This window comes from Leptonotus elevatus, chromosome 13 (genome assembly GCF_054856555.1).
Source record: "Leptonotus elevatus isolate MCC_2025b chromosome 13, RoL_Lele_1.0, whole genome shotgun sequence".
NCBI classification, from domain to species: domain Eukaryota; kingdom Metazoa; phylum Chordata; class Actinopteri; order Syngnathiformes; family Syngnathidae; genus Leptonotus; species Leptonotus elevatus.
Genome location: NC_141251.1, coordinates 17227768 through 17254692, shown reverse-complemented (window position 1 = coordinate 17254692; position 26925 = coordinate 17227768). Strand labels below are relative to the sequence as shown.

The following is a 26925-nucleotide window of genomic DNA, read 5'->3' as shown; positions in this document are numbered from 1 at the left end:
ACATTTTGCTTGAGTAACAGTGTCTTATTATTCACACGTGATTTCTGAAGGAATTGTACTTTTTTGTAAAATGTTGAATACAAAACAATTAATTACCGCTTGAGGAATGTGGAGCCCACTTGGGGTCACTATTCACTATCAGTGTTCATTTGTATCTGAATTTGTCAGTCTAGGGAAATCAAAGAAAATCGATTTTTATTCTGTCATTAGATCCCACTGGCATCGTTTGCAAGGATTCAAGCATTTGGTTCAGTTCCATGCAGAAATGAAATGACAACTCGAATATGCTGCAAAATCTTTCTTTTGTTTATTAACTCTCTTAGGACCTATCGATGCACTCTAAACAGCCCTTCACAATTGTTGTACGCAATCAGCAGAAAAGATGTTTAATTTCAGTCATTCAGACCCAGGGAACATTTCAAGAGTCAAAACAGGTAAAAGTAATATCTTCTTATTGCATTTTCAAGTCACAAAATGAAATCTGCAGCAGTCAGGTTATTTCTGAAAGGTAGTCATTTGGCTGAGCAGTTATTCTGTTGAGTCAAGTGTATTTTTAGTACGTCACACTGCTTTGTTTCACAGCAAAACACAACTTCCAACATTAAATACCAACTTCTGTATGACACTTTACAACAGCTTCTTATAGTACTTCATTAAACGGTGCTTTACATCAGCAAAACCTTCACTGGCATTATGCATTACAAGACATGCATCACAAAAGCAAAAGTTGTACTTTGACAGTGTTTACATAAGGGAGATGCTTTAGTATCTCACATTCATAAAGGGCAATGGAATGGTGAACTCTGTTGCATAAGCTTTAGCCCAATACATTTTAGCATGAGCAATGTAACATTTGCATTTCATAGGGACAAACTGAAAATATTCATATACTTTTTTTCCACATGAAAAACATTGCTGTATTGCATTGTTTACACTGCCATTCACCACAATAACACATCTTTCCTTTCTTTTTTTCAAACCTCACCAATCCATCTCCATAAAGTCATCCAGTTCACTCATAGATATTATATCACATGGCCGGCACCTTGAGTGGGCTGAATTATCATTTTCACAAAGGCTTCCTGCAAGCTGGTTGTTTGTGTTAGACTCTGGGAAGGAATCGTGCGTGCTGTAAACAGTGTTTTGTATTTTGTTTGTCTCATTTACTGTATCCATGTAAGGTGTCTGCTCGGGGCTGGAACATTGACCTTCAGATTTCTGGCCAATTTCACTGGATTGATTTGTTTTACAGTTATTTTTGAAATACAGTTCCTCCTGGACTGACTTTTTTGAGGGTGGCGTTTGGGAAGGCATAGAGGAGATACCTTTGTAAACTTGTGGATACGCTTGGTAGCCTTTATAAAATGTGAAAGGATTCTCAGCTGGAGAACTATGAGAGAGAAGCTCGTGTTGCTGCTGGAGCTGTAGTTTGGGTTGTAAATTCAGCTGAGGAAACAGTGGCTGGGTCAGCACAGGCTGGAGATGAGGTTGAAAGATGTTCTGGCCAGACTCACGGACATTGAGCTGAACATACTTTCCCGTCTCTGGATCAAAGAAAGTCTTCATTTTCACCTCGATAGGTGCATCCACAAGAAAGTATTGGCCAGAGCCAAGGTCTTGCAACACCTTGCGCTGGGTCAGTGGGTAGGACTGGGGATAGCTTGACTCTACATGGTACTGTGACACTGGAGCTGGGTGGGTAGCATAATGGACAGTGGGAGAAGAAGGAACATGTTGAACTGTTTTAGGAGCAGCAGGGCAGGTAATCTGGGCAGAAGCATGAGGGGAGGGGACTGGGAATGAGATGGGTGCAGTGACATGAGAGGTGGCAACTGGATGAGAGACAAGGGCAGGCATGTAAGGGAAGGCAACTGGATTGGCTACAGAAGCAGTGACATGAAGAGCTGCGGGTAGATGGATTACAGGTGCGAGGACATGAGGGGAGGCAGCTAATTGGTTCACATGAGCTGTGGTGTGAGTAGTGGTGGTTGGCTGGGATGGAGGGGCAGGGATGTGAGGGGAGGCAACTACGTGCATGATGGATGCAGTGGAATGAGGTGAGGCAAAATGATGTGATGTAAGTGAAGTTACATTAGGGGATGGAGCATGTAGGGACACGGGGGTGGTGGCATGAGCACTGGTGACTGGGTGTAATGCAGGTTTAGGGGAAGGAGAAGCAACTGGGTGCGACATGGGTGGAGTGTATTGAGGGTATGATACAGGTGCAGTGACAGAGAGGGAGACAGGGACCGTGGCATGAGGAGAGGCATGGAAAGTGAGGCGTGAGTGCAGGTTTTCTGTGTGTGTAGAGGGTAAGCTAGGCCCAAATGTAGGTGCGTGGGTGAGGGAGACGGGAGGGGCAAAATGCGGAGAAGCCATGGCATGGCGGTTTGAGGACCGTACCTCAGTGGAGGCAGAAGCAGGCCTACTGGTGGCTTCCTGTTGTGGGTTCTCTGCAGGGTTGCTTGCTGCACTTTGTGTCACATCTTTCCTTATCCTACGAGTCGTGAGTCTTTGTGCCCTGCGCAAGGCTTTGTCACTCTTTGGGGGAACCGCTGGAGGTTTTCCCAAACGGGACATATCACTGCTAAAACTGCAGGCTGATACAGGCCTCTCGTAATCATACAGCCCTCTCAAATCTGCTACGTCAGCAGCACCGGTGGAAAAACTCTGTACATCCTCAGACATGTTACTGATGACCGATCGAGAGTCGTCCTCATCCAGAGCAATGCTTCTTCTGGAGAAGGGCCTGTGATGTGGGAGAGGAGCTGAGTATTCTTGTGATAATGCAGGCTGAGAGACAGAAGATTCGTTAATAGGAGTAAATCGATTTAATCCTGGGACTATGTCAGGGTTGATGGGTGTTCCAGTGTTACGCCTCATTATCTCCTGTTCATCCTCTCTTCTCTCTGATCTCCCTTCCATCGGTGATCCCACTCTGGGCTCTTCTGCAAAGTTCTTATGAAAGCGTGGTTTAACTGATTTAGTGAAAGAAGAACCTTTGGTGTTATCCTTCACTCTGAACATCAAAGGTTTGCCTGCAAAAGCAGGGGAAGAAGTATTGGAGCGTGGAAGGGAAGGAGCGGGAGATGGTGGAGCATGTGGCCTGTGTAACCTTCTGTGCGATCCAGAGTCTTCGGCGGGCACAGATGAATGTTTTTTTTGTTGGAGGGATAGCGGGGAAAGTGCTTGTCTTTCTTTGGGTTCCTTATCAGTAGAGGTGATGGTGTAGTACTGAAGAGCATCCATTAACAGTGCTGTACGTTTCTGCTCCTCACTGGTTGATGCTTTCTCTCTTTGAGCTGTTAAATGTTCTTCTTCACTCTTAGCCGCGATATCATCGTCTTTTAGCAGCTCTTCAGGTGCAATCACCCGCTCACCTTTGGCCAGTTGCTCCTCTTTGAGTTTTGCACTAGTGTTCGGCTTTTCAGCAGCATCAGTTGTCTCTGCGTTGTCACGTGTCATCTGTTCAACCTTTTTTTGCTTTCCTCTCCTCTGTGTATCTCTGTGGTGCTCTTGAATCTTTTTGATCCTAGTCTCCTCCGCAAGCCTCCTCTCCTCAATCCTTTTGGCTAGATGTTGCTCCTCCATGAGCAGAGCTCTTATCTGCTCTTCCTCTTGAGCAGTTCTCTCTCCCAGTCTTTGTTCCAGTCTGTTCCTCTCTCCAACTGATATGCTTCCTCCCATTTCCTCTTTGGCTTTTAGTGTCTTTCCTCCTTCTCTTTCAAATCTTCTTTCATCCTTTATTGCATTTGTTCTCCTGCTCTCTATTGGTTTTCCCTTTCTTTCTTCCTCCATCTTTTGTGCTGTTTCTTTTAGTTTTTCCCACCGTGCTGCTTCTCTTTGTGCACGTCTTCTCTCTTCTGATATGAAAGCTCTCCTTTCCTCTATCTTAGCTTTTATGTCTTCTGCAATTGTATCTTCCCTTCTCTTGGAAGCTCCTTCTTTTTGCTGTTGTTTTGCACTCTCCTCTCGTTTGGCTTTTGTCTCAAGGTTTTCTCTTCTTGATTTTTCTATTTTTCTTTCTCCTGTTGTGTCTTTATTTACAACGTTTCTTATTTTTGAAATACTATCTTGATAAATTGGCTCCACAGTGGGTTTTGTAGAAGAGTCTTTATCCCTGAGCACCAAACTATTAATTGAGGTCAATGATGACAATTTTTCATTTGGATTTAGAGTATCAAGTTGGTTTTGTTGTTGTGACTGAGGACTTTCTCTTGGTAGGTTAAGTGAGGCAGATGGTGTTGGTGCTTGCATATGATTAGTACTTTGTTGACCAACTAGTTGTCCATCAACCTTAGGGACCTCTTCTCTGTTGACCTCATTTTTAACTTGAGCTTTAGGATTTTTTCTGTGTGTGAGCTGTTGTAGCTGTTGTTGCAAAACTCCCTCATGGTCTTTGACATCAGAAATTGTTTTGTCTGGTCGATCCTTCTCTCCCAGTTTGAACATCCCTGTCCGCTGATGCTCTTTCTCAGTTATGGGAAACACAACGGGTTTTGGCTCTTTGTTGATTTTTGTGTTGACCTCTGTCTTTTTTGGCACACTTCTGTCTTTCACACATTGCTCTTGTAGGTCAGCAGTGAATACTGGCCGTCTGCTATGACGTGACTGTATCAGTGGAAAGAATCCTTCTTTTTTGTGTGGAGGGAATTCCTGAATTGTGTTTTCTCTGTCTTCTGAAACAATGACTTTTAATCTGGCATAGTCTGCCAGGGCTGATATCTCAGGAATTGTAGACACTCTGTCCTTTGGTTTTGATTTCACTTCTGTCTCTTGCCTTGTTGGCTGTGAATTTCTTGCGTTATGTCTTTCCCTTACTGATAAACTTGATCTAAACTCTGGCTGCTGTTTTCTCACATCCACCGTTTGGGCAGACGCCATCTTTTCACAGTTTTGTAATTCTGAAGGACGATCACTTTGAGAGTTCTTATCTGTTACACCCCTTGTGTGTTTTTGCATGCTCTCATTTTGAACACTTATTGGGGAAGATGCTGACTTATTCTGATCTGATGGTTGGTCAGAATGTTCCATCACTTTGGAAGCACCTGAGACATCTGCGTGTGTGTTATTTCTCAATGGTGCTTCAGGTATCCCTTGAACTTGGAAATAGTCTCCCTCACTGGCTTGTATTTTTGATACTTGTATCTGTGCTATGTCAGTCTCCCTGTCTTCTCTTGTTGTATTTAGGTTATTGTGTTGATTTATGTTTTTCATTGAATCAGCCAATTTTCTTACACTGTCCAATACATCTTGTACACTCAGTTTGTCTTCAAACTTCTCTTTCTTCTGCTCCTCACAGCCTTTTGAAGCAGGATATTTAGTTTTAAGATTTTTGATTGATGTGCTCATGTTTTCACCCACACTAGATGAATCTTCATGTTGATGTTCCTCAACAGCAGCCACATCAGAGCATGTTGCGCTCTGATGTTTCTCCACATTGTCAATCTTTATTGCTGCTGGTAAAACTCTGATGAGGATGTTGTCTATGTGAACATCTTCCAGCTGATTCATTATCCCCAAGTTTGACTCTTTGTGTTTTGAGTCTTTTGAGTTTTCAGTCTTAATTAATTGGGGGGTGCTACTGTCAATTCTGTTTACTTCCAATAGGGGTGCACTCTTATCCTCTATGTCGCAGATTTTAGATGGATTTATGGCAGGTGCCACATCCTCTTCCAGGGATGGTGTGACAGATTGAGTTTCTGCAACAGCCTTATCGGAGTTGAGTCCTGAGTTTATTACTTTGGCTGGGACTTGCTTTAATTGTGGATTAATTTCTTTAGTTTGAATTTCCTCTTGATCTTTGTGGCAGTTCTTTGCTGAGTCGAAGGTTTCAAATTTGCATCCTGCCATTTCTGATGTTGTTATGTCCTGTTTATAGTGAAGGAGTTGAATTTCGGCCGGTGCTTTATTTATAGAACTTAAAGTGAGTGTGGGGGTCACATCTTTTCCACACATAGGTCCTTTAACTTGTACTTTACTTTGGGGTTCTGCATTGATATTAGAGTACTGCTGCAAGGGAGAGGCCATTTTCTCTGTCACGTTCTCAATTACAGTTTTCTCCGTGGTTTCCTCATGATAAATATTCATACCAACTTTATTTGGAGTTTCCTTTTCTGTAGGATGAGTTTCCTTTCCGTGTGTTGTGTTAATTTGTATCAAACATTCACTCTTCTTGCTCATTTCTCTACTTGCGCTGAGGAAGGATGTGTCAGGCTCAGCACTACTTTGTTTGCTCTCCTCAGCATTCAACACTTTGTGATCATTCTTCACTTTTTCAGTCACAATTATTCCCATAATTTGCAAACTGTCCTCTGCCACAGAGCCCTTAGTCTGCCCAAAGACAAAGTCATTGTGAACTTCTCCCTGTTTACTTGCAGCTTGCGATGACTTCATTTTGTCACCAGGTGCATCAGATTTGTGCATAAGTGATTCCAATTCTAGTTTTTCTGAGTTTTCATCAGGCTTTACTGCAGTTTTTTCTTTGCTATACTTTGATTCCTGATCTTTATTTTGTATTGTTAACCCGATTTCATGGTGTTCAGTGTTTTGCTCTGTGCTCGCAGAATAACCTGGTGTCATTTTCATCTCTGTGGGTGCAACTTCAGTTGTGGGGTCGTTGCTCTTCATGGATTCTGTGAGATGTTCCTTCTGCAATTGACTGACAGTTTTATTGCTTTCTCCTGGGCTGGGACGAGCCTTGTCCTCTATTTTTGATGATCCCGTCTGATGTTTAGTGGTAATATTACTGGATATTGAGATTCCATGGCCTCCGAGCATCTCGTGTGATGGAGGTTTCTGCATTAAATGAAGATTCTGACTGGCTGTTAGTGGTTTGGTAGCGGTTTTAGATGTGAAGACCTCTCGTAAAGCAAAACCTTCCATCAGCGCTGAAATCTCTTTTTCAGCATGAGCTTTTATTTTGGAAGTAAGAATCTCCTGTTTTGTTTGAGTTTTCTCTTTATGAGGCATTGCTTTCAGGCGCTCTGATTTATGTTTTCTTTCAGGATTTCGAACAGACTCCGAATTTGTCTGTTGTGAAGCAGCAGGATGACAGTCAGAATAAGATGTTTCCAATTTTTTCAATGCGTCTTCTTTTCCAGTATCAGAAACCGTGTCACCAGTTGCTTTTATGTCTGCACAAGAAGATAAATCGTCTGCCTGTGATAATTTGAATTCTTTGGATGACTCGCTGTAGATATAAAGACTCTCATTTCCTCTATTAGAGTTGAATTTCTCCTTATTATTGGTTTCGCCAAAGACTATGGGATAGTCACCCTTTGATTTGTTGGTATTCACTTCTGCAATATCAAAAGACACAGATGATGGAGTTACATTGCCATCTTTTGAAGAAATGCTTGCCCCTGATGTCATTTTGTGTGAAAGTGAATTACTAAAGCCATATTTCTCTCTCAGACTTTGATAATAATCAGTCCCATGGTCGTCTTGATTTGTATTAGATGCTATTTTAGCAGCTGAATTGTCCCTATGTTGATGTGCTTGTTCTGTCTGTTGTATGGCCGTCACCTCGACAGAAGCATCTTTGTTTGCAACAAGTTCCTCCTTAGTGATAATTGTACATCTGACTTTCTCCTTTTGATCTCCATTCATTTTCTCCTTTATCTTTGCTAGCTCCACTTTAGCTTTGGCTAACTCAATTTTTACACGGTCAACTTTATTGGGCTCACTCTTAACGTGATGCGGCATTGTTAGGATTGTTGTGGGCTTTGTTGATCTTTGCTTTATATGTTGGTGTTTTACTAGTACTACTTTAGCCAACTCCATGTTGGTTAGCTCCATCTTAGCCAATTCTGCTTTTCTGGCAACATAATTTGTCTCTGTGGCATCATACATTTCTTCTTTAGGTTGAACGCTGACTTGTGATTCTTTCTCAGCTTTCTTTTCATTTTGCTTGTTCTTTCCACTGCACACTTCCATTGTGCTAGTGTGTTCTGTTTTAGCTTGTAGTTGAGCTTTTTCCTTGCTGACTTGCTTTGCTACGGTTTGTTTTGCCATGACTTCTTTTTTCTGTTCACCTTCTTCTTCAATTCTAGGTGTTTTTTCCTCAACCTCATCCAGTGTGATGTTTTCTTTTTCAGAGGGTTGAGTTTTAACGGACTCTAATAGTCTCTCTTTGCCGTTAAGTTCCTCCAAGTCAGCCTGCTCTGCTTGGTCTCGTTCACTCACACACTTCTGCGCACTTCTTATCTGTTCAACTTGTACTTTTACGTCGTTAATTTCTTCTTTCCTATCTCGAACTTGAGTTGGAGCTCTTGTTGGTGTCTCACAGGTTCTGTCTTTTTGTTTTCCTTTCATCTCCTTATTTCTTGGTTCTTTTGCCTCATCTTGTCCCGATTTGACCTTGTCTGTTGTTTTATCAGTCTTTTCTGCTTCAAATGAACCAGTCTGCCACAAAGCAGACTTGTCTTCGAGACGCTCCCCATGAGCCCACTGCTGAACTTTAGACTGCTCTGTTTGTCTCTGCTCTGATTGTATTTGTTTTGATGTATTTTGTACAGCCTTGAACTCAACCAAATGCCCATCCTTCACTTGGTGGACCCTTTCTGTCCTCTTATGAGCCGATAACAAACGGTTTTGGCTATTTGATGAGTTTTGTCTCTCAGCTGCTTTTGGTTGTTTTTCCTTTAATGTTTGTGTACATACTTTTCTCTGACTTGTTTCTTGATTTTGCATAGTTTTGTCAGTTTCTTTATTTTCATTTCCATTATTGTTCTGTTGTAAATAGCCCTCTATCCTGTCTTGCTCACAAAATTCGGTGTTTTTTACAGACATACTACGCTGTGGTGTCCCTTTGGCTTCTTTATTTGTGTCCTGCTGACTCTCTCTTCTGCGGTTATCTCTTGGTGATCTGATCTGCTTTACGGTGTTAGCTTGTAGGTTCCCCTGATCATTTTGGTGTTTTTCTTTGAAAGGTGAGGTGTCTTGTTTCCATGGAGCCACAACTGTTTCCAGAGCCAATTGATTTGTAGTTGGGGTATTTGGATGTCTCCACATTTCCTTTGAAACATTGCTATAATTGTCTTTGTTCTGATTTACTTGAACCACCTCAGTGGAATGCCTCACATCTGGTTCTTTCAAATGGGCACCTTCCCTTGGTAAGCAGTCTCTTATTTGACTGTTTTCACCCATTTGCCAGTTCACGTCTGTAGTGTTAAAAGATGATTTATGTGTGTATACCTGCCCTCCCACCTGAATGCCAGCCACGTCCTGCTTAAATGGAACAAATAATGGCCAATCTTCATTGAAATTTTGACCATTAGTCAAATTATTGCCAGTGTAATTTTCAGGTATGTACCCAGACTGATGGACTGTCCCATCTTGTCTCTGAGCTGTCTTGTAGTCTAAAACTTGCCTTGTATTGAGCTGAGAATTCATTCCAGGAGAAAAAAGTCTGGGGCTGTGATCAGATTTAACATATTGATGAGATGCTCCATCAGTCCAGCTGGATTCCTGAACATCGGCTTGTAGATACTCAGGTATATCAATCACAATGTCTTTCGATTCCCAGAAAGGAGGTTCTCTGCTTTTTTCTGTTGTCTCACAGCCTTTAAATTTTGCAGGACTGTATGTACTTTTCACTCTCTTTCTGTTGTCTTTGAGATTGAAGAGCAGGCTGCTAGCTTTGGATTTATAGCTTGACATCCTTACATCAGGCGTGGCCCCTCTGCTTTCAGCACGCACTGGAGGATGTTCCACAATTTGGGGAGAACCTGCATTCTTTCTACTTTCTGGTGGCTCTGCTTGTGACATAGGAACCAGTGGCAAAAGCAGCTGGCCAACATTGGAGGGAGTAACTCCATGTCTATTAGCTGTCTTCTCTGGATTGTTTTGCTCTATCATTATTTTAATCTGTTGGTGAAGGGCCTCTACAGAGCTTAGGGTTTCCTGAGCATAATATGACATCTCTACAGTGGGCGATGCAGTTGATGGCCGTTGGGATTGAAGTCTGTTTGTTCCAAGACTCTGTGTCCTAATCCTTTGGGGACAATGTACCGCCTGCTCAGACTCGCAGCGCTTCTCCAATGCACATGCTTTCTGCAACCTTGTGGATGTTGAAATGGATCGTAAAGATGGGTTGGGAGCCACAGGGGCTATCATAGTCCTATGGTGCCTTCCACTCCTCTCTTGAAATATTGAGGAACCGTTCATTTGGGATTCCAGTGAAAGATCCTTGTACATGGGTGTTTGGCCCCACTTAGGAAACTCTGAACATTGCATATACCTCGAGACTTCTCCTTGTTGGAACCTGTTATGGTCTTGCCATACTCTGAAGGGACTTAATTCGCTGTGTATAAAGAAGTTGGTATTACAGTCGAGTTGTGTCATCATATGTTGGTTGTTGTAGGTTAATCCCATAAAAGAAGATGCAGCATTCATGTGAGACACTGCAGCTTCTTCACTGGAGTAAAGGTTGTTGGCCTGGGATGAGAACTGGCCAACCATGGAGAAATGACCATTAGTAAAATTTTGCTGATAAGGTGAAGGCATGTTCATCAAGTCTGGTCTGTTCCAGCGTGCCTCATCATTCCACTCTCGGAGTTGATCTTCCATAACCGCTCCATCCTCAGAGTTAAATGCTCTGATCAGTGAAGAAACTCTAGAACGGCTTCTTCGATGCTGCAAACTCAAATCGGTGGCTCCGTTGCTAAAATAGCTAAGTGGGTCTTCTTCAAGAGATCTGTCCTCCTGGGTCATTTCCATTAAGGACTGTTGGAATGTGGCAGAAACCCTCCCTTGTGTCCCGTCTCCATAAACATCCCATTGTGGATTTCTATTCATCTCTGCCCCATACATTCCGTCATGGATCCAATCCTGTTCATACTGCTGCACCATCAGGCTGAAGCTCTCATGAGCTGCTCTTTTAAGCTCCTTCTTGTCACCATTCTCCTTTTCCAGTCCACTCTCATTGAAGGCCCTCTGTCTGTCCCTCTGGATGCAAGGTGAGGATTGACCCAAATCCGAGTCATTATAAATGGCCTCTTCTCCAATGCAGAGACTTCTGAAGGCTTTGTCTGTGAGGCTACGGACTTCGCGGTCAGTCTCATCCAAAAAGGATCCACCGCTTGAGGTGTCACTAAAACTTCCGTCGCTGTGCTTCCGATGTCCCCCATTCTTCCGGTTTGAGCGACGTTTCTTCACTGACGTCATTATGCGGGCTTGCCAACAGTGAGCTTAGTCAGTCACTCAAACCGTCACCTCAGCAACTCATACAATTCTTCATTGCAGATCTTAAGAACCCTGAGTTCCGGGTCCAAGCTACTAGTGCATCTCAGTTGTCCTTCACCCAAATAAATCCTGGAAATTACCTACAAAACACAAAAAGTTGGAATTACCGTTTTATCATGTTTTAATTAAGCGAATGGTGCTTTTCAATCTCATGCCTCCTTGGTTTTGAACACTAGAAGTTATTTCTGTTGGTTATCTCTGAGAGAGGCCTCGGATTTCAGCAACATAGATTTATTAGCAAACAGAGACAGAACAAAGTTTCGTCAAAAGTAGGATGAGAGACTAAGTCAATACATTAAAGGCTAAACACAATTGACATGTTTCCAGGAACTGACACTATGAATGAATGAATGTTAAGAAAAATAAGATTTTATATATATAAAGTGTGAATAAAAACTGAATGCAATTATGTGGAAGTGCCAAATTTCTTTTCTTCAATATTTTGTTCAGAATATAACATAGATGACAGGTCAAAAGTTTAAACTGAAAAAATCTATCATTTTAAGGGGAAAATATGTTGATTGAAAATTTCATGGTGCCAACAATATGTATATATGCTCAAATATATTAAAAAGCATATAAAACATAAAAATATAATAAAAATAATAAAAATAAAAATATTATACTATTACAGTGAAGCTAATATTGACACTTAAAATAAACATCAGAACAAGACACTATTGAACCACACTCATGGGCAGGCAGGTCCGACAAGGCACACGGCAAACCAACCTTACCCAAGTCATAAATCACAAACTAAAATCACTATCACACAAAGTCCAAAAATCATAAAATCACCAGTGCAGGCAGCAAATGTGGTTTGTGTTGTGTTGCTTTCTGATGCATAGCTATGTCTCCATTACAAATTACTACTGTTATTCTACTGTACAGTATGTCATTCCCAAAACAGTCTTGTAAATCTCTCCACTCAATGAGTCTGACCTTGCCGGGTGTGTTTGGGAAATTTCTCACCGTTGCTATGTGCACCAAAGACATGCTCACTTTAGTTATTTTGGCAAATCCAATTGTCTGCACCAGCTTTCTGCCCTTAAATGAACCTAACCATGCACACACGTCCGCCTCCCAGTGCAGAGGACGTGAGATCGAGTCCGGGCTTCGGCCTTCCTTGGTGGAGTTTGCATGTTCTCCTTGTGCCTGTGTGGGTTTTCTCCGGCTACTCCGGTTTCCTCCCACTTTCCAAAGACATACATGGCAGGTTAATTGAACACTCTAAATTGTCCATAGGTGTGATTGTGAGTATGAATGGTTGTTTGTCTGTGTGTGCCCTGCGATTGGCTGGCAACCAGTTCAGGGTGTACCCCGCCTACTGCCCGAAGCCAGCTGGGATAGGCTCCAGCACCCCTGCAACCCTAGTGAGGAATAAGCGGTTAAGAAAATGGATGGATGGATACAAAAAATATATCATATTGGTGGCGTCAGGATGAAACTTCCTATGCCACAATTTGGCAAATTTGATATTTTGTCACAAATCTTTACTCATAGTTACTACACGTGTGGATGTGTGGGTATAATTTTTACCAATAATTGACCAATATAAAGTGTGAAAAAGGCTGGGTAAAACCTGGATTAGTAGCCAACCTTACAACTGTTCGGAAGACGTCCTAAAAATTAGGACACCGCACTGTCCATACTGAAATCCATTAGTGAATTATTTTTGGCTGAACAGCATAACATAACAGCAAAATGTTCATAGTGAATTGTTTATAATCACCTCTGTACATGCTGTCTATTTGCATCAAAAGTCATTTTACATTCTCTAATACGTTCAAGCACTGCAACAGCTGCCATGGTTTTATTAAAAATGATCAGAAATTGTGAGTCTTTTCTTTTATAAATGCATTCATTCAGAAGCAGCAATAGCATCACATGCATGCTATTGGGTTTTATTTTTGCTGCCAAACTCCAGGTTCATTAATATCTTCTTACCTGGAAGCCATCCAGAAGTATTTAAAGCACATCTAAGCTCTACAGCTCTGCTGCCACGGTGCACCTACGTCACATAGAATACTTTAAACTTGCATCATTTAAGTCATTTTAGGTGCAAAAGGATAATAAGCACAAAATATTGTTCATGCGCAACAATTAAATGTAGCTTTCTTTTATAGTGGCTGTTGGAAGATTTTTTTATTATTATTATTTTTTGGTAATAAAATCAAGTTGTGGTTAGATTCTGGGTCATTATTACATGTGACTAGTTTATGTGTGTACAGTGAGAGGCCTCTGATTTGAAAATCTAACACCTAAGTGAAAGGTCCAAACGTAGACAGAACTGCAATAATATTTTACTTTATTCAGTATTTCTAAATGATGTTAGATTGTAATCAATCTGTTTACAATACTTGCGTTCAAATCTCGAAATTTACATAATGTACTAAATAAGATTAAGGATATTTTCAGAGCTCTTAATTGTCCATCTAGTCTTCATCTATGTACCGTAATAGAAATACCTTAAAAATAAAATGTCAAGTGAGGTCTTACCTTCTTCCAAGTTTATATTCCATCTTTTGGGCCTTCCAGTGATTCAAAACTCCCCTCCCAAGAAAAGGCCTTGTTGATGGGAGGGGGGCCCTATCTTCTCCACTGTCTAGTCACACCGTCTTCACCCTCTAAGCCAAAGTCCTCTACGAAGTCCTCTTGGAGATCCAAGCGAGGAAACGGGTCTCGGGCCGTGGCGCAAGCAGAAATAGAGGAGCTGTCCCAGAGAGAGTTTCCATCATGGGGGGACGGACTGGGGGGCTCGGAGCTGGCGTGCAGGTCTACTAGATCCTGTGGTGTCGAGTATCACATGGATGAAACAAACAGCCTGGCAACTATTTTTAAATGAGGACGGCTCACTCAGGAATGAGCTTTGGGCAGACTGGGAAATATTCACTGTGGATACATTTATGAGGAGATACGATAAAAAAAATACAAAAAAATAAAATCACATTTCCTGTTATTTTTATGACACTTCAGTGGGCTTCTAATTTTGTGATAAATGGTTTCACACTTACTGATCTACGTGGCGTGTCAACAAGTGGCCAAGTGTTCGTCAATACCGCTCAACATATTCTTTCATTTGATTTTCCAGTAGACCTTATCACGGGCTAATCTACCCGACTACAGCTTCTCTCACCCCCCTGGAGCTCAAAAGGCCATGAGGGAGGAAGGTGGGCGGGCCTGTGCCCTCCCACAGCCCGCTGCTATAATAGGAGATTGCAGCAGCAGATTGTTTCCTGGGATTCTTGGCGGGTGCACAGCCGGCGTGGCAGCGTGATGGACACACACACATGCGCTGCCCGGGTCACACACTCTCTCTGCATATTTACTACTACATGTACTGTACTGTTGGTCCACAAATATTTAGGGACTAATGGTCGGGCCAATTAGGGGTGCCGATATTTGGCAAGTTGACAAATCTGAAGGCGATAAATCTGGTATCACATTGAGCGGTGAATGCTAGCAAACGTAGCGAATTTGGGGTTTTCGTTAGGGTACTTAAAATGTTGCAAAATGTTGCAAAGATGTTTACATTTTACTTGTCGTAAATAAATTGCATTAAAATTAATTTGTCACTCAGCGAAATACCATCTTAAGAGAGTAATTTAAAACTGGGTTACCCACAGGGAATTTTATTTTTATTGACGTGTTTATTTAAATTTTCACTTGACTTTATAAAATATGTTGCTGACACTATGGGAAGTATCTCAGGTTTTATTTTTGAACTTTGTTTTAAATAACAACTACAAATTAAGAAATGTAAACAAAAATACGTGAAAGTTTAACATTTCAGTTATGTTGGAATTTTGGAAAACTACAGTAGAAAACTTTAGGCAACTATTTTCTTGTTTTGTTTTTAATTTAGCCTAAAATATGTTGATGACGAAGCCGCCCTGCAATTTTTATCATAATTTTAAAACAAAGCTGTCTACTCAAGTGTACCGTATTCACTTGAAAAATAAATAAACACTCCAGTTTTTCTGACAAATTCTGTGTCCTTTATATTTTATTTAATTTTTCTGCTTGTTTAGTATTTTTTCTGTTTTGTGCATATATTTTCTGTTTTTCTGAATAATTTGTTTTCAGTTTATGTTTTTGAAAAAAAAATTCTGTCATAAAACAAATATTAAAAAAAAAACGGCAAAACATATTACATTAAACAGAAAAACAAATATTCTGAAAAATAGTGGTGGGGTGGGGGGGTGAGTGGCTGTAAAATAGGGAAAAAATATTCAGTAAAACAGAAAATATTATTCGGGAAAAACTACAAAAAAATTCTAAAACTGAAAAATACATTTAAAAAAATAGTAAAATAAATATTCTAAAAAAGAAAAGAATACTAAAAAAAAATACAGCCTTCTGAATAATTTCTCAGAAGAAAAAAAAGTCCCAAGTGAATGCAATGCACTTTCGTAATTCTCTATATGTTTAAAATTAAAAGAAAAACCTTCAATATGTTGACACTTTTAAAGGTTGTTTTAACAAACATGCTTGATCCCATTTCAACTGAGTATTTTTATTGTTTTATTTAGACGCTAACATTTTCTGTTTTACTCAAGTATTGGCTCGAAATATTGGTTATTCGCCTCCTCGACTACTAATAATCGGTATCAGTAACCGCCCTGAAAAAAAAAGCATCGGTCTATCACTACTTTTAGGGGATTGAGCATGTATTTTCAAGAACTACAGACGTGCACCCAAGGCATTTGTTTTTCAGGTGAAATTTCAGGATGACCCTTAATTTAATTGCACTATAAACTATATACAGCACCTATTTTGCCATTAATGTTCCTTAACTTTATTTAATTGCCATATATGGTGTATTAGTGTTATCATTGTATCTTATTACAATACATAATGTTAGTAATATTCTATGGAATAGATAATGTTACATAAAAAGTATATAATTGGAGTTGCTGTATGGGATCTTGGGGAAGAAGAGTCCTGCACACTAGTTCCCTCTAGTGGAAAAATGACAATAAAAGACCCTCACTATTTCTTAGCCCTAGTGTAACTGCACTTTTGATGGGATCTTGTTGCAAATGTTCTCCGTTTGAGCCTAGATCTCAAATGTTGACAGGGAGGCCTTCAGTCAGGTTGCTGAGTAAGGAAGGAGGACTCAAATGGAGCGAAAGTGGCACACGGCCCACCTGCACATTAGTGGCGGCTGCATTAAAATCTGCTTCGTTTGGAGTATCGCCATTCAGAGATGAGCTTAATTGATCCTAATTGATTGGGTTATTGATCAGGTCTGGTGCAGGAATTACAAGCAGACATGGTAATATGGAGCGGGCTGTTTCCGGCTTTATGAACTATACTATAGTGTATAGTATGGTTCAGGGTGTGTGTGTGTGTGTGTGTGTGTGTGTGTGTGTGTGTGTGGTTTCAGCACACATTTGACCACATGTCTGCAAAAAATATTTCATTACTGTAACAAAAGAAGGCCATTAACTGCAATTTAAGAGCTTCTATCAGCCACATTCTCCCCATGTTTGTCTGCTTTTCTGGCTCCTCTCCAGCTAATTTGATATAACAATGCAACGCACAACGACTTGTACAATCATCAATGATGCCACATGCTGCCGCTGAATGTCAACACCAACTTGACTTGTTTATGAAATATTAAAGCCGGGAATTACGGGCAGAACTTAATGATGATCGGAGTCATTAGAACTCCTGCACGCTTTGTTTTGGCTTGTAATGATTCAATTCCACAACAACTGTATTTAATTTTGGGAAGCCGTAATGTGTTTTTCCACATCTTTTGTGAGAATGGGATTGGATTGTGGTGTACACATTGGTGCTTTTTTTTTTCTCTCCTCATTTATGGCAGGATATTAGCTGCCATGCCACGCTCCTTGATATATATATATATATATATATATATATATATATATATATATATATATATATATATATATATATATATATATATATATATATATATATATATATATATACCTGATTTTGGCGGGTAATTCATGTTAGTAATGTTAATTTCTGAAGAATAATTGTGCTAAATTGAATATTAAAAGAATACACAATTAGCATCTTCTCATTTTAGTATTCTTGTTTCAAAGAAAAGCTATTATAGACTGTAATGACTTGCTTTATTAATATATTAATATAAAACATGCACATAATTGGTGTAGTCTAGAATGTGACTTTATACTTTTGACATGATCTCTCAGCAGGGTGTCACTTCATCAATTATTAAAGCTGTACTTCACGATCATACATAATTTGTCATCAATTATTCACGATAATGTGTGTGCAGTTGACTTAATTGTGTTATTGACTTATCAAAAGTCATTTCCTGAAAATCCTCCAGGATGGGTTGTGTTGTCATCTGATGTTGCATCACTGAAGGGAGGAAGTGATCAAATAATAATAACAATAATAATAATAAATATAGCTGTGATGAGAGGTCATCTTCTTCAAATGGACCACAAAATACACTGAGATGATCACATTTAATGGGCTTTATTAAGAGGCAAGGGGAAGATTCCTCAAAGTAAATGAATGATAAACATCAGCGTGATGCTCTCCGGGCTTTGAAGAGGAGCTGCTAAATAATGGATAAGAACAGATGGCTGCAGCGAGAGCAACATGAGCGACTACATGTTTAATTGTTTTAAAGAACATGTCACGACAGCAGCGGCGCTGTGTTCGCTGTCTGTCGGTTATCGTGCTAACAAAAGAGAGACACCCAGGCTGCTTTTCACTTCCCTCCACCGGCACATGGACACACTTCCACTGATGACGGCTGATTTGATATTATTAGATTAAAGTGCACTTTCACTTGAAGATCAACAATGATTGGTTTGTGGAAACACAAAAAAATGCAGCAAAGCACTGCCATTAAGTTACTCTTTACATGCATCAACATTTACAATAAGTAAGTGTGGGCCCACAGAACTGACATATTCACATTATCCATTGGGTGTAGGGCGTATACAAAAAGTCTACACACCCCTGTGCAAATGCCAGATTTTTGTGACCAAGATAAATTATTTCAAAACTTTTTCTACCATTAATGTGACCAACAAAATAACCAAATGCATACTTAAAATGTTTCAGCAAAAACATACGAGAACATCTGAACTTTATGTGGGGTTAATCAGAGGCACTTGGAAAAGTGGCAGGTGCGTTATAACTCCTGTTTAAGTTTGATTGTGATGGTGAGGTTATAGGTCACATTAATGGTGAAAAATATTTAGAAATGAGTTATCCTGGTCTCTTTTTTATATCACAAAGAGAAAAAAAAGAAAATGTATTTGAACAGGGGTGTGTCGACTTTTTAGATCCACTGTACAGTTAAGCCTCAAATGATTCATACATTTGTATTTGTTCAGTTAAATATAAACTAAGTGTATTTTAGCTGGAATTCATACTAGAAAGTGGTAAAAAGCTGTAAGATGGGTTTTTTTGTGCTTTTCCCAAAAAGCCCCAAATTACTTAAGTATGGAACTGCCAATATAAACACTTTAGCCTGGCAAACGTACTTGTAGCTAAATGCTAAGAACGTAGCATTTTTTCCCATAACACCATGGAGAATTGCACATACTCTGTGGCATTATGGGGGGAAAAAATGCTAAAGGCCAAATGCTTAAAAAAATATATCTTTTTTTTTTTAACTTGCACATGCCTAAGTCAATACCCCGTGGCATTATGGGGAAAAAATGCTAAGTTTTTAATATTTAGCGACGAGCATGTTTACTCAAAAGTCAAACCCAGCAAATATAGGTTTGTCGCTTGACATTACTGTAATTTCAGACTGTATTATTGAGGAGCATGATAATTAGAGTAGTTAGTTAAGTAAATATTAATAAATAAACAAATAAAATAAGTAAGTAAAGTAAGTTTAAAAAAAAGTGAAAATGAAGTCTCAAAAAGAGAAAGGGGATGAATAATTTTGGATATGCAACTTTTTGTTAAAATGTAAAAAAGAAATATGATTCTTTTGCTGTGTTTTTATGTCCTTTACAGCCAATTTACCACTCAAAATGTGTTGAATGAATGCATGAATCATATCGGACTTAACTGCATTAGTCCATCGAAGAATGCAGGAAAAAACAGATCCAAACGTGTGCTTTTGTGATCGAGGTCAAACAGGTCCCCCGAATGTTTGTCACAAACAGTAATAATAATAATTCAAAATAGTCCAATAAATAGTTAGATCTCGTGCTCGCTCCATCGTTGTGCTCCGACGAGCGCTCATTGTCACTCAAGTGTCCGCATGCTCACTTCTTCTCCACGCCGTCCTTGTTGGAGCAGTGAGGGTGCTTCTCAAGGGCGCCCCCCAGCACCTTAGAGGTCAGGTTGGGGCTGGAGGCGTCCCCGCCTCCGGTCGCGCCTGCTTCCGCCTGAGCCGGAGTGCCCGCGGGGGGTCTCACCATGCCCGCCCCAGACAAGACCCCAGACCCGGCCCCGCCGAGCAGGTTTGCCGACTGAAGCACGGCCTCGGAGTGCTCGCGGGCCTTCATTCGGAGGGCGGCCACACTGGCTGTACGGTTGCCCTGGCAACCGTAGGGAGGCAGGAAAGACAAGCCCATGGGGTCCGAAACGCAGCAGGAGCACAAAGCGTTACCTGAAAGACAACACATTTGACATTTACAATGGTGAAGGTAAGAATTTGGATTATGGGTGTAGTAGCGAGGATCACCTTTCAAAGTGGCCACCTGAGAGAGGGCCTGAGCATAAGTGGCAGAGTTGAGGAGGGTCCCTGGTAGACATGATGGGAAGAAGGGACCACCGGGACCCACCGGCCTGTTCATACTGACCAAAACAAAGACACTTTAATCTCCAAGTACAAAAATTGTGGTATGTTGTGAATTAGGGGTGTCAAGTGATTTTTTTTTAATTGTAATTAATCGCATGACTTCAATAGTTAACTCACAATTAATCGCAAATTTTATATCTGTTCTAAATGTACAATAAAATACGGTTTTTTTCTAAGTTTCACACTCTTGTTAACATAAAAGTGGGGAAAAAATATGGCTGCATCTTTTAGTCATTGATACAGTAACTTCAGAATAATTCATACAATTGAGTTAAAACTAAAAAGATGTACTTACTGTACTGTAAAAATTGTGATATTGATTTGTGTTGAGGTCATTCATCTGCCACTAGATGGCATAATTGTATTTGTAAGACGGTTACAGCTCAGTCCATTTTAATGTTCATATTAAAAGCTTTCCAATATTTAACATGAAATACCTTGTGAAATTCTGAACATTTAAAAAATTGTAAAATACAACTTGACCCCAGTCTCCACAAATATATGCATTGCTATTAAATTTATTACTGCTAAATTTTGATGTGGATATGTCTGCTTCGTTGCGACTGGAATTCCCCCCCAATACAGGCTTTACAAGTAAGGGGCAGTCAATAATCGCACGTTTAAAAAATTTGTAGCAGTAAAGGAACTTTAAATTAACTCAAAATTAATGCACCAATTTTGACACCACTAATTATTATTATTATTATTATTATTATTATTATTATTATTATTATTATTATTATTATTATTATTATTAATAATTATTAATTATTATTGGGATTATTGTTGTTGTTACATTATTTTGTTGTAACAAATTTTACTATGACCAACCAAAAATGCAGTGATGGGCAAATGAAGCTTCATGAAACACTTGTGATATATTTTGACTCCTCTAGGTGGCACTCTTGGTTTATTAAAGATGCAGTGGAAATCTAACCAATTTCCACTGAACTAGTCTTTATATGTAAACCAAAAGCACAATTTAGAAGAGTAAAACTTTACCTACCGCAAGTGCTTCATGAAGCTTCATATTCCCATCACTAGAAAATGCTAACTAAGGTCAAACGTCACATTGCTAATGTAGTTCCAGCTGAACCATGCCAGCATTACTGATTCTGAAGGCCCTGACATGGCAACACATAGAGGCTGAAATCTCGTTTCATAGACATTAATGTTGACACTCAGACACTGCTGAACCCATTTGAACTATGTTGCTAACCAAAACAGCAACACTTAGGCAAATAAACAGTATGAAAGTGTGGAGTCTTACGGCATTCTTTAAATTAATACTCTGCACAGCATTAACGATGCAAAAGCATTCTGTCAACTTTATGTCATATTTCCACATTATTGTTATATACCGGAATATCTTTCCACTATTTTCTGAAATGCGGTCTATAACCAGCTAAAAAGATAACTAATTAGTAAACTAATTTTGTATACCTTATACATTATCAAACAGTTACATTTTAGTGGAGAGCTAGGATTTATCCTAAACTTTGCCGGCATTTCCTCGTTTAATAATGCATGGCATTTTGTGAGAAAATGCTTGTACATGCAGGATGTGGATCAAGGTGAAAGCGTCCAATTTGGTGTTGATCCAGTTTGAGGTGTGCGTAAATGCTTAAAGTTGAATGAAACATTTTTCAGTGTTCCGATCTCACCTCTGCTGCAGGTCCAGCGGGTCTTTGAGTTTCCTGCTCGGCTCCACCGGCGACTGAGAGTTGATGCTGCGCGTTGGCGGCGCGGCTTCGCTCAGCTGCTCTTTGCCTCCTTCAGAGTCCGTGCTGCCTCGTTCCGTCTTCCTCCACTTGGCCCTGCGGTTTTGAAACCAAACCTGCAGTGACACAAAACACGACCAATGACTTTTTGACCACGATGTTCTGTGCCATGCTTTTTCAGACTGATACCAGTACGAGTATTCAACTCTTGGGAAGTAGCCCATAACAATACCAAGCACCAAGATCACTGGTACTTTTGATTAATAAAATGTTCCCAAAAAAGCAATGACAGATCATTTTAAAGACGTTTCCGAATACAGCATTTTTCCTTAAAATGGCATGAAATTAATGGCAATTTTCTATTTCTATTGTCTAAATCCTGATCGTAAAATGGTCACAAGAGGGTGGCCGATACTGGTGTCGGTCGCTGGTATCTGGTACTTAGTATCGGTACACCCCATTCCATTAATTATTTTTTCAGTAACTGTCTAACAATAACAACGAGAAAACATTACAGTATACAGGTTTTCAATAAGTATGTCAAAATAAGTAGTATGCCACATATAAGTAATGTTTTGTACTATATCTGTAGGCCAAGTATAACTAATACAGTTTAGTGTGTGAGTATCAAATAAAAGTTAGTTAGTCCATTTGTACAAGTCAAATGTAAGCAATGTAGTGTAAAAAAATTAATAAAAATATATCATACTGTATACGGTATGACAAGTATGTCAAATCTCATCTTGATACCAATTGGTCAAGCTCCAACACTTAAAAAAATAATAATAATAACTGCAAACAGAAAATAACAGCAAAATGTGCACTTGCTGACAGGGTAGACACTGGACAATGATAGTGTGGACATTTTTGTTACTGTCTCATGAGCACATGGTCTAACGTCACCTAGCAACATGTTTCAGTTAGCAAGTTGATTGTGTGGAGTTCAAATTTCTGATTTTTTATTTATTCTTAATCAATTGATATTTCCCGACAGAATGGACATGTTAAGCTTGACAACATCCAAACCCACACAAGAAGATATATATGACTCTTTCTATATGAGTTGGTCACGTGTCAATTATGTCATTTGTTGCAGTAGCTCGTCAGTTTGTCACATACATAATGTAATGTCAAGTTGTAGAAGTAGCAGTCAAAGTGCAAAAGTTGTTCGCATGCACGTGTGAGAAGTAAGAACAAGTAGTGGTGGTATCTTAATCGAATGAAGGTCAGAGCCTATAAGAACATTTAATTGAGCCATTTTTCATTATCATATTTTAATGACTTCCCGCTGACAGTTGTGCAGCCCGGGAGAGGCGGCCATGAAGTCGTTTATTTGCCCATTTAGGGATTGTTTGACAACATCACATTCGATTAGGAACACATTCGAGCGGGCATTAATCATGCCGTGCCAATTGAATGGAGGTTACCTCTCCATTGTGTCATGTCAACAAGGCCGAGCAAACATGCAGACGGGACAACAATGCAGCCGACGGACTTATCTCACCCCTGCACCTTCCTGCTACAAGTCAAGCCTATATACCCCCAAACGCCAACCACCATCCCACCCTCTCTCTCAATGGCCTATAATTGCTCCATTCATCTCCATTTGCACCGTGCTCTTAATGCGGGGGAGGGGGGGGAGGCCCATTGACACTACAAAAATGGGAGTGAGGATGGAAGGGGGGGAGAGGCGGACAACGCTGCAACAGAAATGACATTTATTTCCTAATAATAATGCAACTTTAATATCCCTGCTCGCTCAGATTCAATAATAGCAATGTGATAATAGGATTAGGGGGAATTATTTGTTGACGCTTCCTGAATTACAACGCTGGATTCCATTATCGGACCTTAAGCTATATGGGGTGACCCCAACTATTATGTCCCTCGCAATTACATGCCCCGCCACCCCAAAAAAAAACAGGAAGTGACGTAACATGATAATTTTTGCATGATGACGTTTGCCTTGGAAATTGACTCACACTTGACAAATTATAGAGCCACATTATGGCAGCTGCTTATTATGATGATGAAACAATGTCATTTTATTTTGATGCCAATTTTAAGACCTTTATTACGTAACATTTGAGCGGCGGTAATGACTCAATGGAGGCCGAGGCTCACCTGCACCCTGGCCTCGGTCAGGTTGATCTTCATGGCCAGCTCCTCGCGCGTGAACACGTCCGGGTAGTGAGTCTGTGCGAAGACCGCCTCCAAAGCTTCCAGCTGCCCACGCACGCGCGCGCGCGCACACACACACACACACACACACACACACACACACACACACACACACACACACACACACACACACAACACGTTATTTAAATGAAAATAAATGTATATATATATATATATATATATATATATATATATATATATATATATATATATATATATATATATATATATATATATATATATGCTATATATATGTATATATAGCACGCAATATACGCATGCATGTAACTAAAAAAAATTAATAAGTGCAATGCAAAACAAGTTCATGAAAATATGGTACATATTTGAAAATTTGTTATTATGAATACAGTTTATGTATTTATTCATGCTATTATTATGTATTAATAAATTCTTAAATATTGAATAATCTAATACACACATTTATATATATATGCATATCCATACTTGTTTAAAGTACTGTAGTCTAATTTAAAAAGTCTATAAGTAACTTTTTTCTTTTCTTTTTTATTTAATGGATTCTTCAGTAAGCAACTTTCTGCCAAGTTTGGAATTGTTAACATTATTATGATCTTAAATATGATTTGTTTCAGGATTTTCATTTTATAGTCCTGCACTCCAAACACAGAGTGAGTAAGATAATTTGACAACATTTGTGAAAACACAACACCAGCACGTCATCAATAACTGATGAAGAAAACCAAGTAAAAGACAAAACAAAAACGTATTTCTCTAATAATAAAAAATAAATAGCCCAAAGCAGTTTATTAAAAAAACTGTAAGTTTGTTATTTTATATTAACAAAATAATATACTTGTATAGCTGTTTATTTAAATAAAAACAAAAACAAAACTAGTACATTTGGTATTTTATATTAATAAAATAATATACTTGTATAGGATTGCATATGTTTTTGTGGCTTTTCCTAAAATAGATGGCAAAGTGTCCATTTTGAAAATGTGCAATTATATAGCTACCTGTTGCAAAGTGAACGTGGTCCTGTTCCTCCGTTGTTTCCTTCGCAGGAAGCCATCGTCAAAGTCAGCTGGGGCGTGGTTGGCAAAAGTGCTCGAATTCACTGAAAAGTATCAACATTAGACACACATTTACTCACTTTGTAAATACTTGCTTGTTTTAAAATGTCACTTTTGTAAATATATATTTTTTAAACACACGAGGTGCCTCAGTCAGTCATTTGCATTTATTTCGTTTTCATTTGGGGGAATAAAACAAAAAGATTCCGAGTGCAAAATCAACAATCAAATAATACAATCATATTGACGTGAAACATTAATGTTTTTTTTTTAAATCTGTGGGGAGCCATGAAGGACTTATGACACTAATGACAGCCGACCAACATCTGTCCCCGAAAGAACCACCCATGATGAAAGCTGCCCCCAGGGGCCTTCAACACTAAATTCCTCTTTCATTTTCTTCTTCTAGCACTAAGCATGCAGAAAACGTAACCGTAAAATGCAAAGAGAGTCACGCTTCAGTGCACTAAAAATGTCACGCTAAGAGACTGACACATTCCTCATGCCTAATGATTACAACAACAACAAATACTTACATGTATTGGAGCGACAGCACTCAGCATCGATTTGCGGAGGACAGTGGAAGTAAAACATCCTGCAAGAGTTTCACTTTACAATCAACCAAGCAAAAATCCTGCCTGCGCTCGCAAAACACACACGTACATGGACGTCAAAGTTGGGAAGTGTGCCGTGGGAGCATCCTCTAAAAGATGCACTGCGTGTGTGCGGGAACGTGTGTGTGTGAGAGAGAGAGAGAGAGAGAGAGAGAGAGAGAGAGAGAGAGAGAGAGAGAGAGAGAGAGAGAGAGAGAGAGAGAGAGAGAGAGAGAGAGCAAGAGAGAGGGAGATGCTGCTCTGGAGGGAAGAAGAGTTGACTGGGAGGGTCCACTAGTCTACCCCCTCTCGCTCTTTCTATGACACACACACGCGCGCGCACACTAATGAACACACACACCTCTGGGAGTGTCCAGATGTCAACCTTTTCAAGACATTGAAAGTCCTCGGGGGCGTACTAAAATGAGGACAAATAATGAAAGCAAATTGTTATCATAAATGATGAGCATTTGTGTATTTTAGTTTTTTATTTATTTATCTGCTTTATTTGCTTGGCGGGCCGCATGTGGCCCACGGGCCGTGGGTAGCAGACCCCTGGAAGGCTTTCAGTTGGTGTCGCACAATCTCATGCCTAATTGCTCCTAATCGGATTATGTTTGTCTTGCTCGCCCCTCCTTGTGTGTGTGCGTATGAGAGCCAAAGTGCAGAACACGCTTATTCCCAAACCATAAACACGCGCACATGCCAACGGAACTTTTTGATTTCTTTCATATATTAAAAATGAAAAAAAAGCAGCGAGTTTTTGGGGTGTTAATTGCACGTCGGGGGTGTGTTAAGGGTCCACTTTACAAGGGCTTGCGCTTCTCCAACACTCGCAAGGCCAAATTTTTGATTTTGTTCACAGCAAGGGGTCCCGCGATTTATTAGGCGGACCGAGATGAATGACGTGCTGCGGGAGCCTTTCAATTAGTTTTAAAGCACATGCGGGACGACGCCCGCGCGCCTTTTGCGAGGCGCACGCAAAATGAGGCTGCAGAAATTTCCAAGAGGAGCGCAAAGCACATAAAGTGCACCAAATCCCTTCTAATGGCGCGTAATTGGTTCTGTAATATCATTACAGGCGGATAATGGCCAGTTACACGGCCCCGCGCTATTAAGGCTTTCCCCGGCGTGCGGCGTTTATGTTATTAAAGGGGGAATATAATGATATTTTAGTTATTAAATGCGCGTAATTAATTTATGCACCGCTGAAAATAAAGTTGTTATTATGACCTGCATGGCGAGGTGCGTGCAGAAAATTGAAATCAAATAACTTTAGCCCAATATTTGCTCCTGAAGAGTTGAGGAGACCTCAAGTGGATGTGCAGCTCATCCCACTCTTGCTCCTT

At 39.9% G+C, this 26925-nt stretch overlaps 2 protein-coding genes across 4 annotated transcripts; both read right to left on the bottom strand.

Moving 5' to 3' along the window:
* Window positions 1-302: 302 nt before the first annotated feature.
* c13h10orf71 (chromosome 13 C10orf71 homolog) lies at window positions 303-13900 on the bottom strand. 3 transcript variants are annotated; one of them, XM_086093706.1, is made up of 4 exons: window positions 13747-13900; window positions 13195-13258; window positions 2404-11327; window positions 1511-1691 (listed from the first exon to the last, which is right to left on the bottom strand). In XM_086093706.1, the coding sequence occupies exons 3-4, from the start codon at window positions 11167-11169 to the stop codon at window positions 1668-1670; spliced, it is 8790 nt and encodes a 2929-aa protein (XP_085949832.1). In that variant the 5' UTR covers window positions 11170-11327; window positions 13195-13258; window positions 13747-13900; the 3' UTR covers window positions 1511-1667. The 3 variants fall into 3 exon arrangements, with proteins under 3 accessions (XP_085949830.1, XP_085949831.1, XP_085949832.1); XM_086093704.1 differs by having other exon boundaries at window positions 303-11327; XM_086093705.1 differs by lacking the exon at window positions 13195-13258 and having other exon boundaries at window positions 303-11327.
* A 3966-nt stretch (window positions 13901-17866) lies between these two features.
* drgx (dorsal root ganglia homeobox) lies at window positions 17867-25664 on the bottom strand. Its single transcript, XM_086093427.1, has 6 exons — window positions 25520-25664; window positions 24927-25027; window positions 23875-23976; window positions 21694-21866; window positions 19913-20025; window positions 17867-19837 (listed from the first exon to the last, which is right to left on the bottom strand). Exons 1-6 carry the CDS (start codon window positions 25575-25577, stop codon window positions 19491-19493), a joined length of 894 nt encoding a protein of 297 aa, XP_085949553.1. The 5' UTR covers window positions 25578-25664; the 3' UTR covers window positions 17867-19490.
* Between the last annotated feature and the right edge of the window lie 1261 nt (window positions 25665-26925).

Coding starts and splice junctions, on each gene's coding strand:
- c13h10orf71 (XM_086093704.1), bottom strand. CDS start 11,169: ATGACGTCAGTGAAGAAACGTCGCTCAAACCGGAAGAATGGGGGACAT.
- drgx (XM_086093427.1), bottom strand. CDS start 25,577: ATGTTTTACTTCCACTGTCCTCCGCAAATCGATGCTGAGTGCTGTCGC. Junction 21,867..23,874: donor TGACCGAGGCCAGGGTGCAG/GTGAGCCTCGGC, acceptor GTGTCACTGCAG/GTTTGGTTTCAAAACCGCAG. Junction 19,838..19,912: donor TCAGGTGGCCACTTTGAAAG/GTGATCCTCGCT, acceptor GTTGTCTTTCAG/GTAACGCTTTGTGCTCCTGC.